Consider the following 15,973-nt stretch of genomic DNA (forward strand, 5'->3'; position numbering starts at 1 on the left):
GGGCTATTGATTACACAAGGTGACTTGCTACAAACACTGTTGAAGTTTGCATAGCAACAAGCGGTTGAGCCTTGGCAAATGAAACAGTTTACCATTGATTTTGTATGGAGTTTAGCGAGTAAAACGTTTATGAAACTTTAATCTTGATAAGTAGATGGAAAACTCGCATATTGTTTATTGAACAATGCCGGTTTATTATTATAACGTGGAAACATCAGAGGACCGTGAAAAGGACAAAACATGATAAACAAAAACAATCATCAGGGAGAAATTCATTTTTAAATGTAAACCAGTGATTGAATAGAGTTCGTAACTATTAGAATGCTTTAACTAAAAAAACCTAATAAAATTAGCCTAGCAACACGCGGGCGTCTAAGCCTTGGCCGTTGAAAATGAATACTGTACCATCAACAACACCTGCTTATATTAAAGAAAGTCGAGTCTTAGTTTCGAATTTAGTTTCTTGTGTTGCGTTACCATGACTGACAAGAGTTTCATAACATGTGAACCAAGAAGTTATATCTAGTATCTCAGAGAGAAGGTATAAATTTGCCAGATTTCCAGCTTTATCTCCAGTCAAACGTAGGTCCGGAGTCAATCCCCGTCTCTAAATTACAACCTGCATCTCATTGGTTCTTGAAAACTCACGTCAGCGCGACGACGCGAGTGACGAAAATTACAGTCATATTTTCCGACTGAGGAGAGGAGGCGAAATAGCCCGGCGCCTCCTTTTACGTCCCACCTTGTATTTTGAAAGGGGGACTGCAGGACTATGGCGCGCGAATACAAAGACATCTTATACCCTTCTCTGAGATACTGATATAACTTCTTGATGTGAACTTAACCCTACATAAAGGTGTAATTTACCTGTATCGTAAATAATATGGGAGTTAGAACACATGCGTTATAATTTTGAATTGAAAATGTACTTGCAGACATAAAGATTTGTCGAGTCGATATTTGCATCGCTCTGTTTATAACGGCCTAACGTAATTGAAAAGAATGTGCGTGCAAGCGGTATTTAATGAAGCACGATCGAACTAAATTAAGAACCAGCGCCAGGATATGTTTTTGGCAGCCTAGGCAAAATAAACATTCATAGCCTATATTTACGAAACATGTATATGCATATATAGGGTGTTTCTGATAAGTATGTAATGAATTAAGTGGGGGGGGGGGGGTCTGTGAGCGATGAAAATGTAATTTTTATGGCATTGCCGTTCGGGCCACTATTTCGAGTTAAGATTTATTTCTTTAAGTATACATATTCGCATAGAAAACCAAGGATCATCCTTGGAAAAACATTATGAATTATAAAACATGTATTCAAGGATGCAAAAAAGGGGGGGAGATCAAAAAAAAATTAAGAAGTTAATAAAAAAAGTTTTTGACGAAACCAGAAGTAAGATAAGGGACTAGAAGTAAAGAGCTCTAGCATTGGAAATAGATCCTGGCACTAGTGAACAAATTTAAGGGTTTTATGCCGCTTCCATCGCGTCTACACTACAGAGAGAAACAAATTGGTCGAGTTCCAAAAATATTTCCTACCCCCCTTCCCCTCATCCTAAAGCCGCGGAGCACGGACGCGGGTGCTTGAATCTAGTTCGGCCGTCTACCACCGCAAGCGTCTCACGTTTTGGAGCGAAAATTCAGAAACCGCTACCAGAGGGCCAACCGTTGGTGTGTTATCAAGAATTTGGTTAACTCAATACTTCTAGTCCCTTATCCTACTTCTGACGAAACGTATGACGATTTTGAATTTGAACTAAATTATATGGTAGATTATTCCATTCATGAATGTCAGTGATGATTGAGGCGAAAATTAGATTTAACAAGAGATGGAGTATTTTACGTGTGACCTCTTAAATTTAATTAAGAAATGATTTCTAATTTAATTAAGTGGGTCATCACTAAAACACTAATCAAATCATAACTCAAAAACAGTGGCCCGGACGGCAATATGGAACAGTGTCTCTTAGGGCAAACGAAATGGAGATAGAAGTACTCAAAATCGCCTGAAGAACATGCCCCTAAATTTATGGCAGACTTATCAGGTTGGAATAATTTCATTAGATAAAGGCCTAGCGCATGTGGTAGGCAAAAATCGATACATCCTTGAAAAACATTAAAAGGTTGAAGACTATATCTCTCTCAGTGCGAATTCTTTCGACGTCTAGACGTAGAAATTTAGACAGAACATTTATACAACTAATTTTGAACCAAATGTCGCGGAATCCACGGCAAAATATGTTATTTTCACTGGTGGTCAAATGTTTGAATGTTTTAGGTTTAACAAGTAACTTCGAAACGTGCGGTTATAAACACAAACTGCGAGCTTCGGGTATTTTCATTTTCGTCAACGTGTACCTAATTTATACGGTTTACTTTTGCGTGGATCAGTATTTAACACTTAACGAAGAAACGGGTTTTGCCTATCAGATTTCATATATTACGCAAATCCTCGTTGCTACAGTTCCCGTAACTATGAACATGTTCGGTAAAAACATATTGATCAAAAGTTTAAAATTCCCAGAAAGAATTTCCGCTAATTTTACATTTTCGAAAGTGTTGAACTGTTTCGTAATATTAATGTTAGTTCTAAATTGTATCATGCCTGTTCTTCGCACAATAGAAATAGCGAAACTAATCCCTGAAGATGCTATTTTTATTAGTTCATCATATTATGGTATACCACCAAAGTTAGTTAACTTCAACTACCACGTCTTTTTGGTAATTTCAGGCGTCTATTATTTGATCTTACTGACAATTGAACAGATATATCAAATTTACATAGCTTTTGTGGCCAATGCTTTACAAAGACAGGTACAAAGTTTAAAAACAAAACTTGAAACATCGGTGGAAGATTTTCTTAACGATCACACGGAATTAATGACGGTTGTTCAGGATTTTGACGCGGATATTAACATAATGGTTTGCCTATGGATTTGCGAATGGGTAGTCAACTTTTGCCTCATGTTTACGATATTATTGAAAGACTTCGGTAAACATCCGTCTACAACATCACAAATTTATACAACTTTGTTCATCATCTGGCCCTTAATTTGCACCGCTGGTCTTACGGTAACCTTGTCACTTATGAGCCAAGCTAAATCGGATTTGGTTATCTTTTGTTCCCAACGAGCTATATCATTGGACTTCCATTATTCAGCCCGACAAGACAGATTAAACAATTATCTGAAGCGAAGAGTAGAGACCGGTAGTTTGCATTTCACGTTTCTGGGTTGCGTTACCATCGACAAGAGCTTTGTTTGCAGTATATTTGGAGGTGCGGTCTCGTATTTGATGTTCGTACTGTCAATGGTGCCCAAGATCGATGAAGATTCAGTGTCTGAATTCAATTCTACATGTTCATGTAATTGTACTGTATTGTAAATAGCAAAGAGGTAGATAATATTTCGAACACACAGTGTGAAATTTAACATTTAAACTTGCACAAAACAGGTTTTTCATAGATACTTAAATCCCTCTGTTTAAAATGTATAACTTGCAAAAGTCAGTAGTGATGAAAAAGGCACGATTTCTCTAAATTCAGAACCTATATCTATGTTTATACGATTAAAAATGATTTTTTGGCAGTCAATGAAAAAGTAACTAACCAAAATAATATTGACACACCATATAGTTAATAAAGAATAATTCATGGTGGTCCAATCAATGGAAATTCAACGTTGAAAATGGTTTCAATGCGAACACGCGAAGGGCTATTGATTACACAATGTAACTTGTTACCAGCACTGTTGAAGTTTGCATAGCAACAAGCGGTTAAGCCTTGGCAAATGAAAGTTTACCATTGATTTTTGTATGGAGTTTTGCGAATAAAACGTTTATGAAACTTTAATCTTGAAAAGTATATGGAAAACTCACATATTGTTTATTGAACAATGCTAAGCTAACGTGGAAACATTAGAGGACCGTGAAAAGTACAAAAAATGATAAACAAAAACAATCGTAAAGGAGAAATTCATTTTTAAATTTAAACTGATGATTGAATTGGAACACTTTAACTATAAGAACCTAATAAAATTAGCCTAGCAACACGTGGGTGGCCCAAGCCTTGGCCGTTGAAAGTCAATAATGTACCATCAACAACACCTGTTCATGTTCAAGAAAATCGCGTCATTAAGTTTCTTGTGTTACGTTACCATTGAAAAGAGTTTCGTGGAAAACAATCAAATATGTGAACTTAACTCTACATTAAGGTGTAATTCGCCTGTATCGTAAATAATATGGGAGTTAGAAGTTAGAACACATGCGTTATAATTTTGAATTGAAAATGTACTTGCAGAGATAAAAGTTTTTCGAGTCGATATTTCGATCGCTCGTTTCATAACTGCCTAACATAATTGAATGCAATGTGCGTGCAAGCAGCATTTAATGAAACACGATCGAACTTAATTAAGAACGGCAGCGCCAGGACATGTTTTTCTCAGTCTAGGCAAAATAAACATTCATACCATATATTTACAAAATATGTATATGCACACGATGTTTCTGATAAGTCTGTCATGCACTAAGGCGGGGTGGAGGGGGTTTCTTTGAGCGATTTTGAGTCGAAATTCGATAATGTTATTTTTATGACATTGCCGTCCGGGCCACTGTATTCGCTAAGCCTTTTATTTGTAGGCTTCTATGCAAATAGAATAAAATCATGAATTTAAAAACATGTATTCAAGGATGCAAAAGGGGGGGGGGAGTGGGAGATAAAAAAAAAATTAAGAAGTTAAATTGCTATAAAGGAATGAAAGTTTTTGACGAAACCAGAAGTAGGATGAGACTAGAAATGAAGTGCTGTAGCATATGTAATAGATCCTGGCACTAGTGAACAAATTTGAGGATTTTATGCCGCTTCCATTGCGCCTACACTAGAGAGAAAAAAACTGGTCAAGTTCCAAAACAATTTCCCACCCCTTCCCCTCAACCTAAAGCCGCGGAACACGGACGCGGCTGCTTGAATCTGGTTCGGCCGTCTACCGCCGCCCACGAGCGTCTCACGTTTTGGAGGGAAAATTCAGAAACCGCTACTAGAGGGCCAACCGTTGGTGTGTTATCAAGAATATTCACTTTCGCCAAGTGAAGAATTTGGTTAACTCAATACTTCTAGTCCCTTATCCTTCTTCTGACGAAACGTATGACGATTTTGAATTTGAACTAAATTATATGGTAGATTATTCTAGTCATGAATGGCAGTGATGATTGAGGCGAAAATTAGATTTAACAAGAGATGGGAGTATTTTACGTATCACCCCTTAAATTTAAGTTAGAAATGATCTCTAATTTAATTACGGGGTCATCCCTAAAACACTAATCAAAATCATAATTCAAAAACAGTGTCCGTTACTCCCTTAGGGCAAACAAAATGGAGATAACAGTACTCAAAATCGCCTGAAGAACATGCCCCTAAATTTATGGCAGACTTATCAGGTAGGAATAATTTCATTAGAAACAGCGTATGTAGTAGGCAAAAATCGATACATCCTTGAAAAACATTAAAAGGTTGAAGACTATCTCTCTCAGTGCGAATTCTTTTGACGATTAGACGTAGTAATTTAGACAGAACATTTATACAACTAATTTTGAACCAAATGTTAAACGGAATGTCGCGGAATCCAAGGCAAAATATGTTATTTTCACTTGTGATCAACTGTATGAATATTTTAGGTTTAACAACTAATTTCAAAACGTGCGGTTATAAACAAAAACTGCAAGCTACGGGTAATTTCATTTTTTTCAACGTGTTTTTAATTTATACGGTTTACTTTTGCGCCAATCAGCATTTCACAATTATCGAAGACACGGGTTTTGCCTATCAGATTTCAGATATTACGCAAATCCTCGTTGCTACAGTTCCCGTAACTATGAACATGTTCGGTAAAAACATATTGATGAAAAGTTTAAAATTCCCAGAAAGAATTTCCGCAAATTTTACATTTTCGAAAGTGTTGAACTGTTTCGTAACATTAATGTTATTTCTAAATTGTATCATGCCTGTTCTTCGCACAATAGAAATAGCGAAACTAAGCACTGAAGATGCTATTTTTATTAGTTCATCATATTATGGTATACCACAAAAGTTAATTAACTTCAACTGCCGCATCTTTTTGGTAATCTCAAACGTATATTATTTGAATATAATGACAATTAAACAGATATATCAAATTTACATTGCTTTGGTGGCCAATGCTTTACAAAGACAGGTACTAAGTTTAAAAAAAAAACTTGAAACATCGATGGAACATTTCCTTAATGACCACGCTGAATTAATATCGGTTGTCCAGGATTTTGACGCCGATATTAACTTAATGGTCTGCCTATGGATTTGTGAATGGGTTGGCAACTTTTGCCTCAATTTTACGATACTTTTCAAAGACTTCGGTAAACACTCGTCTACAATATCACAAATTAATGATACTTTCTTCATCATCTGGCCCTTACTTTGCACCGCTGTTCTGACGATAACCTTGTCACTTATGAGCAGAGCTAAATCGGATTTGGTTATCTTCTGTTCCCAACGAGCTATACCATTGGACTATCAATATTCAGCGCGACACGACAGATTTGACAATTATCTGAAGCGACGTGTAGAGACTGGTAGTTTACAGTTTACGTTTCTGGGTTGCGTTACCATCGATTTGAGTTTCGTGTGTAGTATTTTCGGTGGTGCTGTCTCGTACTCCATGTTCGTACTATCAATGGTGCCCAAGTCATATAAAGATCAAGGTGAATTCAACTCTAACTGTACTTGTAACTGTACTATGTAATGAAAGGTAAAAGAATATTTGCAAAAGTCGATAAGGGCTGCATGTGTCTAGCCTTAGCATACTGTAATGGCAAAGGAAAATCGATGTATCTGAAAGTAAGTTAGTAAGTTATGTGTTGTCTGTGAAAACCATTAAATAAAAATAGCCTAACAACAACGTGGGCGGCTAAGCCTTGGCCGTTGAAAATGAATACAGTACCATCAACAACACCTGTTCATGTTTAAGAAAATCGCGTCTTTTAGTTTCTTGTGTTGCGTCACCACTGACCAGAGTTTCGTGGAAAACAATCAAATATGTGAACTTAACTCTAAATGTACGCGTAATTCGCCTGTATCGTAAATAATATGGGAATTAGAACACATGCATTTGAATTTTGAATTGAAAATGCATTGATGCATTGTACTTGCAGAGATAAAGATTTTTCGAGTCGATATTTCGATCGTTCTGTTTATAATGGCCTGACGTAATTAAATACAATGTGCGTGCAAGCAGTATTGAATGAAGCACGATTGAACTAAATTAAGTACCGGCGCCAGGAAATGTTGCTGTCAGCCTAGGCAAAATAAATTATTAAATATTTATATATGCATGTATAGGGTGTTTCTGATAAGTCTGACATATATAAAGGGCTATGTTGTTCTTTGGGAAATCAATTTTGAGTCGAAAATGTTCTATACTTATATCCCCGTTTTGTTTCCCACTAGGGACACTGTTTTCGAGTTATGATTTGATGAGTGTTTTGGGGATGATCCCTTAATTAAATTTATGGGGTCATTCGTAAAATACTCTGGATGCAATCTTAACTCGAAAACAGTGTCCCTTGTGGCAAACAAACTGGAGTTAGAAGTATTGAACATTTTTGACTCAAAATCGATTTTCCAAAGAACATCAGCCTTAATTTATGGCAGACTTATCAGGTAGGAATAATTTCATTAGAAACAGCACATGTGGTAGGCAAAAATCGATTTATCCTTGAAAATACGTTGAAAGGTTGAAGATTGTATCTCTCAGTGCGAATTCTTCTGGCGTTTAGACTTTAGACGTAGTAATTTAGATAGAACATTTATACAACTAATTTTGAACCAAATGTTGCGCAATCCACGGCAAAAATATGTTATTTTCACTGGTGGTCAAATGTATGAATATTTTAGGTTTAACAACGGATTTCAAAACGGGCGGATATAAACACAAACTGCGAGCTTCAGGTATTTTCATTTTTGTCAACGTTAACCTAATTTATACGGTTTACTTTTGCGCGAATCAGTATTTAACAAATAACAATCAGACCAGTTTTGCCTATCAGATTTCATATATTATGCAAATCCTTGTTGCTACAGTTCCCGTAACTATGAACATGTTCGGTAAAAACATCTTGATCAAAAGTTTAAAATTCCCAGAAAGAATTTCCGCTAATTTTAAATTTTCAAAAGTGTTAAACTGTTTCGTAACACTAATGTTAGTTCTAAATTGTATCATTCTAGTCCTTCGCGTAATATTCGTAGCGAAACTTAGCACTGAAGATGCTATTTTTATGAGTTCATCATATTATGGTATACCACCCAACTTAGTTAACTTTAACTACCACATCTTTTTGGTAATCTCAAGATTGTTTTATTTGAATATAATGACAATTAAACAGATATATCAAATTTACATTGCTTTCGTGGCCAATGCTTTACAAAGACAGGTACTAAGTTTAAAAACAAAACTTCAAACATCTATGGAAGATTTTCTTAACGATCACACGGAATTAATGTCGGTTGTCCAGGATTTTGACGCGGATATTAACTTAATGGTCTGCCTATGGATTTGTGAATGGGTTGGCAACTTTTGCCTCAATTTTACGATATTTTTCAAAGACTTCGGTAAACACTCGTCTACAATATCACAAATTAATGCTACTTTATTCATCATCTGGCCCTTACTTTGCACCGCTGTTCTGACGATAACCTTGTCACTTATGAGCAGAGCTAAATCGGATTTGGTTACTTTCTGTTCCCAACGAGCTATACCATTGGAATTTCAAATATCATCGCGACAAGACAGATTGGACAATTATGTGAAGAGAAGAGTAGAGACTGGCAGTTTGCAGTTCACGTTTCTGGGTTGCATTACCATCGATAAGAGCTTTGTGTGTAGTATATTTGGGGGTGCGGTCTCGTACTTCATGTTCGTACTATCAATGGTGCCCAAGTCAGATAAAGATCAAGGTGAATTGAACTCTAACTGTACTTGTAATTCTACTATGTAATGAAAGGTAAAAGAATATTTGCAAAAGTCGATAAGGCTGCATGTGTGAAGCCTTAGCAAACTGTAATGGCCAAGGAAAATCGATGTATCTGAAAGTAAGTTAGTATGGAGGGCGTTAAGGAAACATGCAAGTCGTATATTTCAATGTGTTGTCTGTGAAAACCATTAAATAAAACCAGAAAGGGATAATAGAAGAAGGATGACACTCTATATCCTCTTAATACTTTAGTTATGTAACATGATTCTTCCCATTTGTTTGCTCTCCCGCTCATCAAACTTAATTAAGATGGGTATCACATCGCACCGTGCTAAGGTGAATTCTATAACTGTTTGGTATTTACTAAATCCCCATTCAGCAATCAACCAGGCACAAACCTTGATTGTCTTGACGTGGGACAAAAACGTACAAGCGCATGCATGCATGCGCCTTGGCAAATAGTTAAGCAGCGCTAATAGATATAGTAATTAATGTGGGAACTATTTAAAATGTGCACGATTCGGTTTAGTAACCTTGCTATAATAAATGTTAAGGGATGTTTTTGGGGAAGAATCATGTTACAATTACCCCACACTTCTCTCGAAGAGAAGTATTATATACTTCTGATAAAACATACACTACAAATGCGTTCAATAAATATGAATTTAACCATTTAAGCCTTGTATTTTGTAAAGCGTTATAGGCTTATATGAACGTTTGAAGAAAGCGTACACGCAACCGATTAATGATTACACAGAGAAAGCCAATAACATCATGAAACGCTTTTCGCAACAAGAACAATGTTGATATTGGAAGTTAAAGTTAATGCAGTTTCTCCATTAAGAAAATAAAGTTTCATTAAAGAATCCGATAAAGTTACCGTAGCAACGCGTAGTTAAGCCTTGGCCGTTGAAAATGAAGGTTGTACAATCAACAGAACCAACTTACGTTAAACAAAATCGAGTCTTCAATGTAATTCTAACGTACTTGCGTATTTGTGGAATAGCGAGTGATTTCAAGACTTCAAACTACAAAATCAAGTTGAGTTTAATCTGGAAGTGCATTATTGTTAATGCGTATGCCTGCTTAGCTATCTATAGCGCATTATCAGAAGCACAAGTTGTATCATCAAACATAGGCTTCGCATACCAACTTTTGTACCCAATAAACATTTTCGTCGCAGCATTACCACTAACTCTAAACATTTTTGGACGTAACATCGTTACAAATTGCATCAAATCATTACAAATTCACGGATTGTCTGGACATACAAATGAACTAACAATTTCCGTCGTTATCGTGATATTGTTAATTGGAGTATGTATTGTTACCACCGTAATTGAGTTTTTGCAAATAGATTACCATGAAATAATTGCACGTTACGCATTCCTTGATATTAGCAAAGAGCAAAAGTTAATTAACTACGCATTACTTATTTTTGACGAGCTACTGTTTTTATTTCTGTTATCAACAAAGTGTCTAATACAAATTGCTGTTGCGTTTACTGCAAACGGATTGAGATTGAGGGTTAGCCAATTAAGTCGTAATATGATGGAAAAATATGACGAATTTTTGATACAACACACTCTTATCATGTTTAAGGTTAAAGAATTAAACTCTCAAATAAGTCTCATAGTTTTTGTCTGGCTCTGTGAATGGGTAGCGAATTTTTGCTTGAACTTTACAATTATTTTTAAAGAAACGCAAAACTTGTCCAACTTTGCCAGATTGAGCGAAATTTTAGTAACCATTTTTACATTGTTTTCGACTGTAATATTAATGATGGCGCTTTCACTAATGTGTGACACGAAACAAGGTTTAATTACAGCGGCTAATCAAGTTCAATTGCCGGAAAATAATTACCCAATGCAACATGAAAGAATGCGTAATTATGTCAAGCAAAAAGTGGCAACTGGAAGTCTACACTTCAGTTTCTTAGGATGTGTTACAATAGATAAAAGTTTTGTGAGCAGTGTTTTTTTCGGCGCTGTTAGTTATTTCACATTCGTGTTGTCAGTTGTACCGCAAACGGCTTTGAAAAACAGCAATTGCGATTTTAAAACTGATAACAACAGTTACCTTTAAATGTTTCTGGCAAGAACCCAAGATCCCAGAACGTTCTAAGACAGAATTAGGCTACAGTGCACATCCTTCGTGATCTCTAGTGTTTTTTCACCAACTGTTCCATCGAGTTACCGCCATTTTGTTAAGCTTAAAGCAGGTCAAACAGGTGGTCTTGCTAATATCGTTATAGTTAAAGTAGAAATTTAGTCACGTAAAACATCAAATTTCTGTACACGAAGAGCAATTCATAGGACCCGTTTATAAAAATAGAGTTACAATAGAATGTCAACTTTATATTTAAAATATTTATGTAAAATTAACTGAAACGTTTTAAGTTTTTGGTAGGCCTAAGTTTTATTAATGATTCTGGTGTTATTTTATCAATGTAAATCAATTAAAAAAATGATTGTCTGACCATTTAATTTTCCCTTATTAAAAGTTTTGCAAATCTCGTTTGTTAAAACAGAGCACGTGAAAATAAATGATTTTTAAAAAAAAGTAAAATTTTCTTTGCGCGTGATTTTACACGTTTATTTGAAATAAACATTCAAACAGTTACTAAGCCTAATTTATCAGATTAGTAAACAAAGACAAACAAAAGTAAATATAACCTTTGAACGAATTGGAAGTTGACAGCTCGGTATAATTTAAACATATTTCGATAGCGCTGTCGAACTATATTTATAGTTATCCCAATCTAAAAGGGTTAAAGTACGAACACGTATCTATTTCATATCGCCATAGCTTTAAAATGTGTTATCTACTGTAGCTGGAATGTCAAATTGATACGAAGTTTAAAACAGATGCACGTCAGCGTAAGCAGCTAGAGGTATTAAGGTAATTATACATTCAAATTATAATTATAATGCATTATAGCATAAGTTCATAGTATATGTTCCATAAGTTTGTCACTGGTTACAAACTGGAGCTTGTCATGAAGTGAATGAGGTAGGTCATAGATTCGAGATAAAGCGACGCCTTGTGAGCCGCTGTCAAAGGCTTAGTACGGACTAAATAGGTATAGATGGATTCCATAACATAAGAATCTCCTTCGCGAGGGACTTTACTCCCTCACGAAAAATTCACTCTAATTCGAAGAACCATTTTCAAACATGCAAACGCGAAAAGGCTTCCTTGCGAGGGACTTAGTGGCGAGGGAAAGTCCTTCGCGGTGAGTGAAGGAGGTACTAGGGAGTGAACTGATTCGCTCTTTAGAACAATCACTCTTTCTCGAGAATGGAGTAATGTAAATCTTTGTTTTTGAAATTCTCAATCCGCGAGCAGCAGCACGTGGTGCAAAAATGTTTCACTCATATTTCGCGAAGGAGTGATTTTAGAGGGACGAAAAATCCTTCACACCGCGAGAGACATTCGCGTTTGGCCCACCACTGAGATGGACTGCAAAACCGAGTGTAGTCAATTCTCGCGTCATTCCCCCTCGAACTAGCTCTCCGTTAGTCTGTCATACTTATGGAACATACCTGATTATACCCTAATTAAAATATTAAATTCAAGTTTAACCTGTTATATTACAATTTAGTTAAACGTGGTAAAACAAACTGTCGAAAATGGATGATGATACGTCGAGTTCGGATTCAGATGCAGTTTCTGAAGAAGTGGCAAGTCGAAATCAATTAATCGAGGAGATTCAAAACCAATGCCTTTCAGAGCTAGGATTTCTAATGCAGTGCGAAATAGCTCATCATAGAGAATTGATTGAGGAACTAAAATTTAAAGTAGAATTTTACAAGAAAATGGATCTTGAGAAACAAAAGACATGTGAAGACAAAGAACTGGAGATCATGACGTTAAAGGACACTATAAAGGAACTGAAATCGGACTTGAAGAAGACCCCAAACTCAACCTCCAATTATGGAAAGGAACGACTTAAAGAACTGGAAACGGATATTTCAAAATTAGAGATCGAAAACGTAGACCTGACCGAAAACAAAAAATTGCTTGAAGATGAACTACATCAAATGAAAACGGAAAACGTACAGTTAAGGGAACACGTTCAAAAAATGAAACAGGAATCAAATGGTAGTAGCTCAGAATTACTTAAAAAGTTGCAAGAAGATATGCGATTGAAGACACAAATAGAAAAACTAAACAACGACAAGATGGCGCTCGAACGGAAACTACATTCGTACGAAGCGGATAACGATAAATTGAAAGAGAAGGCGGGAAAGTCCTCGACTTCAGACGATGAAGATTCGCATACTGAAATACTAGAAAGAAACAATTCTCGACTCGAAAAATGGAATCTTATGTTGCTTGCTGGAAATGAGAGCCTTCAAAGATCCGTTGCACATCTCGAAAGTTTATTGGAAAAAAACATCGACTACAAATTACTGGGATCTTTATGCGTAGAAGTTGTTAAAACAGCAGATGAAACAGCTTGTCATATACCGGACGACGAAACGGAAAGTTTAAAATTGGAAAATGAGAAACTAAAAATGTCGTTAGAAAAAGAAGAGAAACTTAATAAAAATATTAAGGAAAAAAATATACACACTGCCGTTTCACAAGATAATCTCATGTTGCGCAATGAGGTGCTCAAAACATTCCAGAGACTGCAGGACGAAACCATCAGGGGTAATAAAGCGGCCTTTATGAGAATGATGGCATCGGTTGCGGTTAAAGATAACGAAAAATTGAAAGCCGAAGTTAGTTCGTTAAGAAAATTTGAAGCTCAAATAATTCAGAAAAATAAGGAAATAAAATCAATTAATGGTAAATTGCAAGTTACTAAAAGCGAAAACGAAAACTTGGTGAAAGAAAATAAGAGTTTACGTGAAGAAATAAATATACTAAAGACGACTAACGCAGAAGAAACCAGCCTGCCAGCCGGCACTGAAAGAAGCATAGACCTACTTTTGCCGCAAACAGCAGAAAACTTAAAAAAGGAGTTGGAAAAGCTAAAAATGGAAAATTTACGATTAACCAAAGAATTAAAGAAACAAGCGCAGATATTAGAAGAAGAGAAAGGTTTGGCGCAAGACGAGAAACGAGAACTCGAAGACAAAATATCACACCTTAATGAAGAAATGATGTCAGCTTTCCGTCATGTATCTGTCGAATCTTACAAGAACGAAATACGCGTTTTAACTTCTGAAAACCATGAGCTAAGAAAGGCCAATGAAGACATGGGTGAATTTCTACCCAAGCAGACTAAAGAAATTAAACGTTTAAATAAACAAATCCAACGAATGGCCGAAGTTCGAGATAACGAAACTTGCAAATTTCAAAATCAAATAAAATCATTAACTGATGAAAAGGCCAAATTAAACAAAACTATTGAGAAAATCAAATCCGAAAATAAAACATTGAAAGATCAGAAATCGAAAGCAGACGTCGAGAAAATCAATCAACAATTAAGGAACGATAATCAAAAGTTGTCACTTCGATTAGAAATGGCGAAAGAGGACAAAGTGGAACTCGAAAATAACTTCAAGAAATTGCAAGAGGAAAAATTGAAGATTGAAACGAAACTTGAACTAAATATGGAAGAAATTTCGCAACTTCAAAATCAAATTAAGACGCTACAAGATAAAATAGAAAATTCCGAGGATTACGCCAAGCTACAAAGCATGTCAGAAAAAATATCGGAACTCGAGAGTCAACTTGAACTTCTACAAAAAGTGGATGTAAATTTGAAATTGGTCCAAACTCAAAACGCGGAATTTGAAACTAAAATCCAAGTTTACGAAAATGAAAACAAGACACTGGAAAATAAAGTAAATCTCTTGAAAACGGAAGGTAAAAAATTACTAGAAACCTTGAAATCCGACAAACAAAAATTGAAACACGAGAAAATTGAACTTCAAACTGAAATTGTCAACTTGAAATTGAAAGTTGAAAATTTACAAGGCCAACTAGAACGTGAAGTTCAAGATATATCAGTTCAAACATCGGATGAATTTATGGATGAATTCGAATCATTACGTGAACAGGTCAAAGTTCAAGAAACCGAAATTGAAAACTTGAATGATCAACTCAAAACGTACATAACCGTTTCACAAATCAAACAAGATGAAGTCGAAACGCTGGATAAGGAATTAAAATCGAAGGAAATCGAGACTAACAGCCTTAAAGATGACCTTGAAGGGATCAATTTGCGGAACACGATAGCGCAGGCGCAGTTGGATAAAGTTAAAAGTAACTTAGAAACTTGGATCCTAACCTTCAACAATCAAATTGAAGCAGCAAACATGTACACGTTCAGACAAAGTTTGAATTGGATGGCACCGATTTTATCCGGCATGAATAATGTTAAAGAAGATGTAGAGAAATCCTCTAAATTTAACGAGAAAATTAAACGATATAAGTTACGTCACTATCATGACATCATTAGGGAACTAATGGAAGCCGAGTTAAGTTGCTCTATATGTTCAGATACCATGAAAAACGCCGTAACTTTGCAATGTTCTCATACATTCTGCGAAGGGTGTCTTGAACTTTGGAAAATGACCAAATGGGAATGTCCAATGTGCAGAGCTAGGGTTGAGGTCCAATCAAAAACTCCCCTTATTGATAACGTCATAGAAAAAATGATGGCTTGCTTCCCAAAACAAAACTATGAAGAAATCGCGGAAGAAGTCTACAATGATGATTTCCCTCCTCTTAATATAAGTTAATTAATTAAGTTCGTTAATATAAGTTGATTGTTTTTATAAAAGCCCGTTCCGTTTTAATTTACAATAAATTCTTAATTATTACCCGCGATAAATTTTGGTCTCTTAATTAATTAAAACCTCGTTAATTGTTTGAGAGATGTTCAAATATGTAGAGAATAAAATGTAAACTTGCCATTAAAATACAAGTATTATAACTTTTTTCCAATGTTAATTTTATTTTAATTTGCGGCGCTAAAATTTGTAAGGCCGTTACTGTATAGCCTCTG

At 35.6% G+C, this 15,973-nt stretch overlaps 1 protein-coding gene and 1 long non-coding RNA gene across 2 annotated transcripts; one reads left to right on the plus strand and one right to left on the minus strand.

The window, feature by feature from the left end:
* Window positions 1–365: 365 nt before the first annotated feature.
* LOC149615918 (uncharacterized) lies at window positions 366–7,321 on the minus strand. The gene is made up of 4 exons (XR_016376068.1): window positions 7,183–7,321; window positions 6,978–7,107; window positions 4,114–6,868; window positions 366–417 (listed from the first exon to the last, which is right to left on the minus strand). It is a non-coding gene; the product is annotated as an uncharacterized LOC149615918 (long non-coding RNA).
* Window positions 7,322–12,614: 5,293 nt separating this feature from the next.
* Window positions 12,615–15,854, plus strand: LOC149615919 (uncharacterized). The gene has a single exon (XM_089857343.1). It carries the CDS (start codon window positions 12,639–12,641, stop codon window positions 15,705–15,707), a length of 3,069 nt encoding a protein of 1,022 aa, XP_089713469.1. The 5' UTR covers window positions 12,615–12,638; the 3' UTR covers window positions 15,708–15,854.
* Window positions 15,855–15,973: the final 119 nt, after the last annotated feature.

This window comes from Phalangium opilio, unplaced genomic scaffold, assembly GCF_054372755.1.
Source record: "Phalangium opilio isolate 3A_F unplaced genomic scaffold, DU_Popi_V2 ptg000217l_1, whole genome shotgun sequence".
Taxonomy (NCBI): domain Eukaryota; kingdom Metazoa; phylum Arthropoda; class Arachnida; order Opiliones; family Phalangiidae; genus Phalangium; species Phalangium opilio.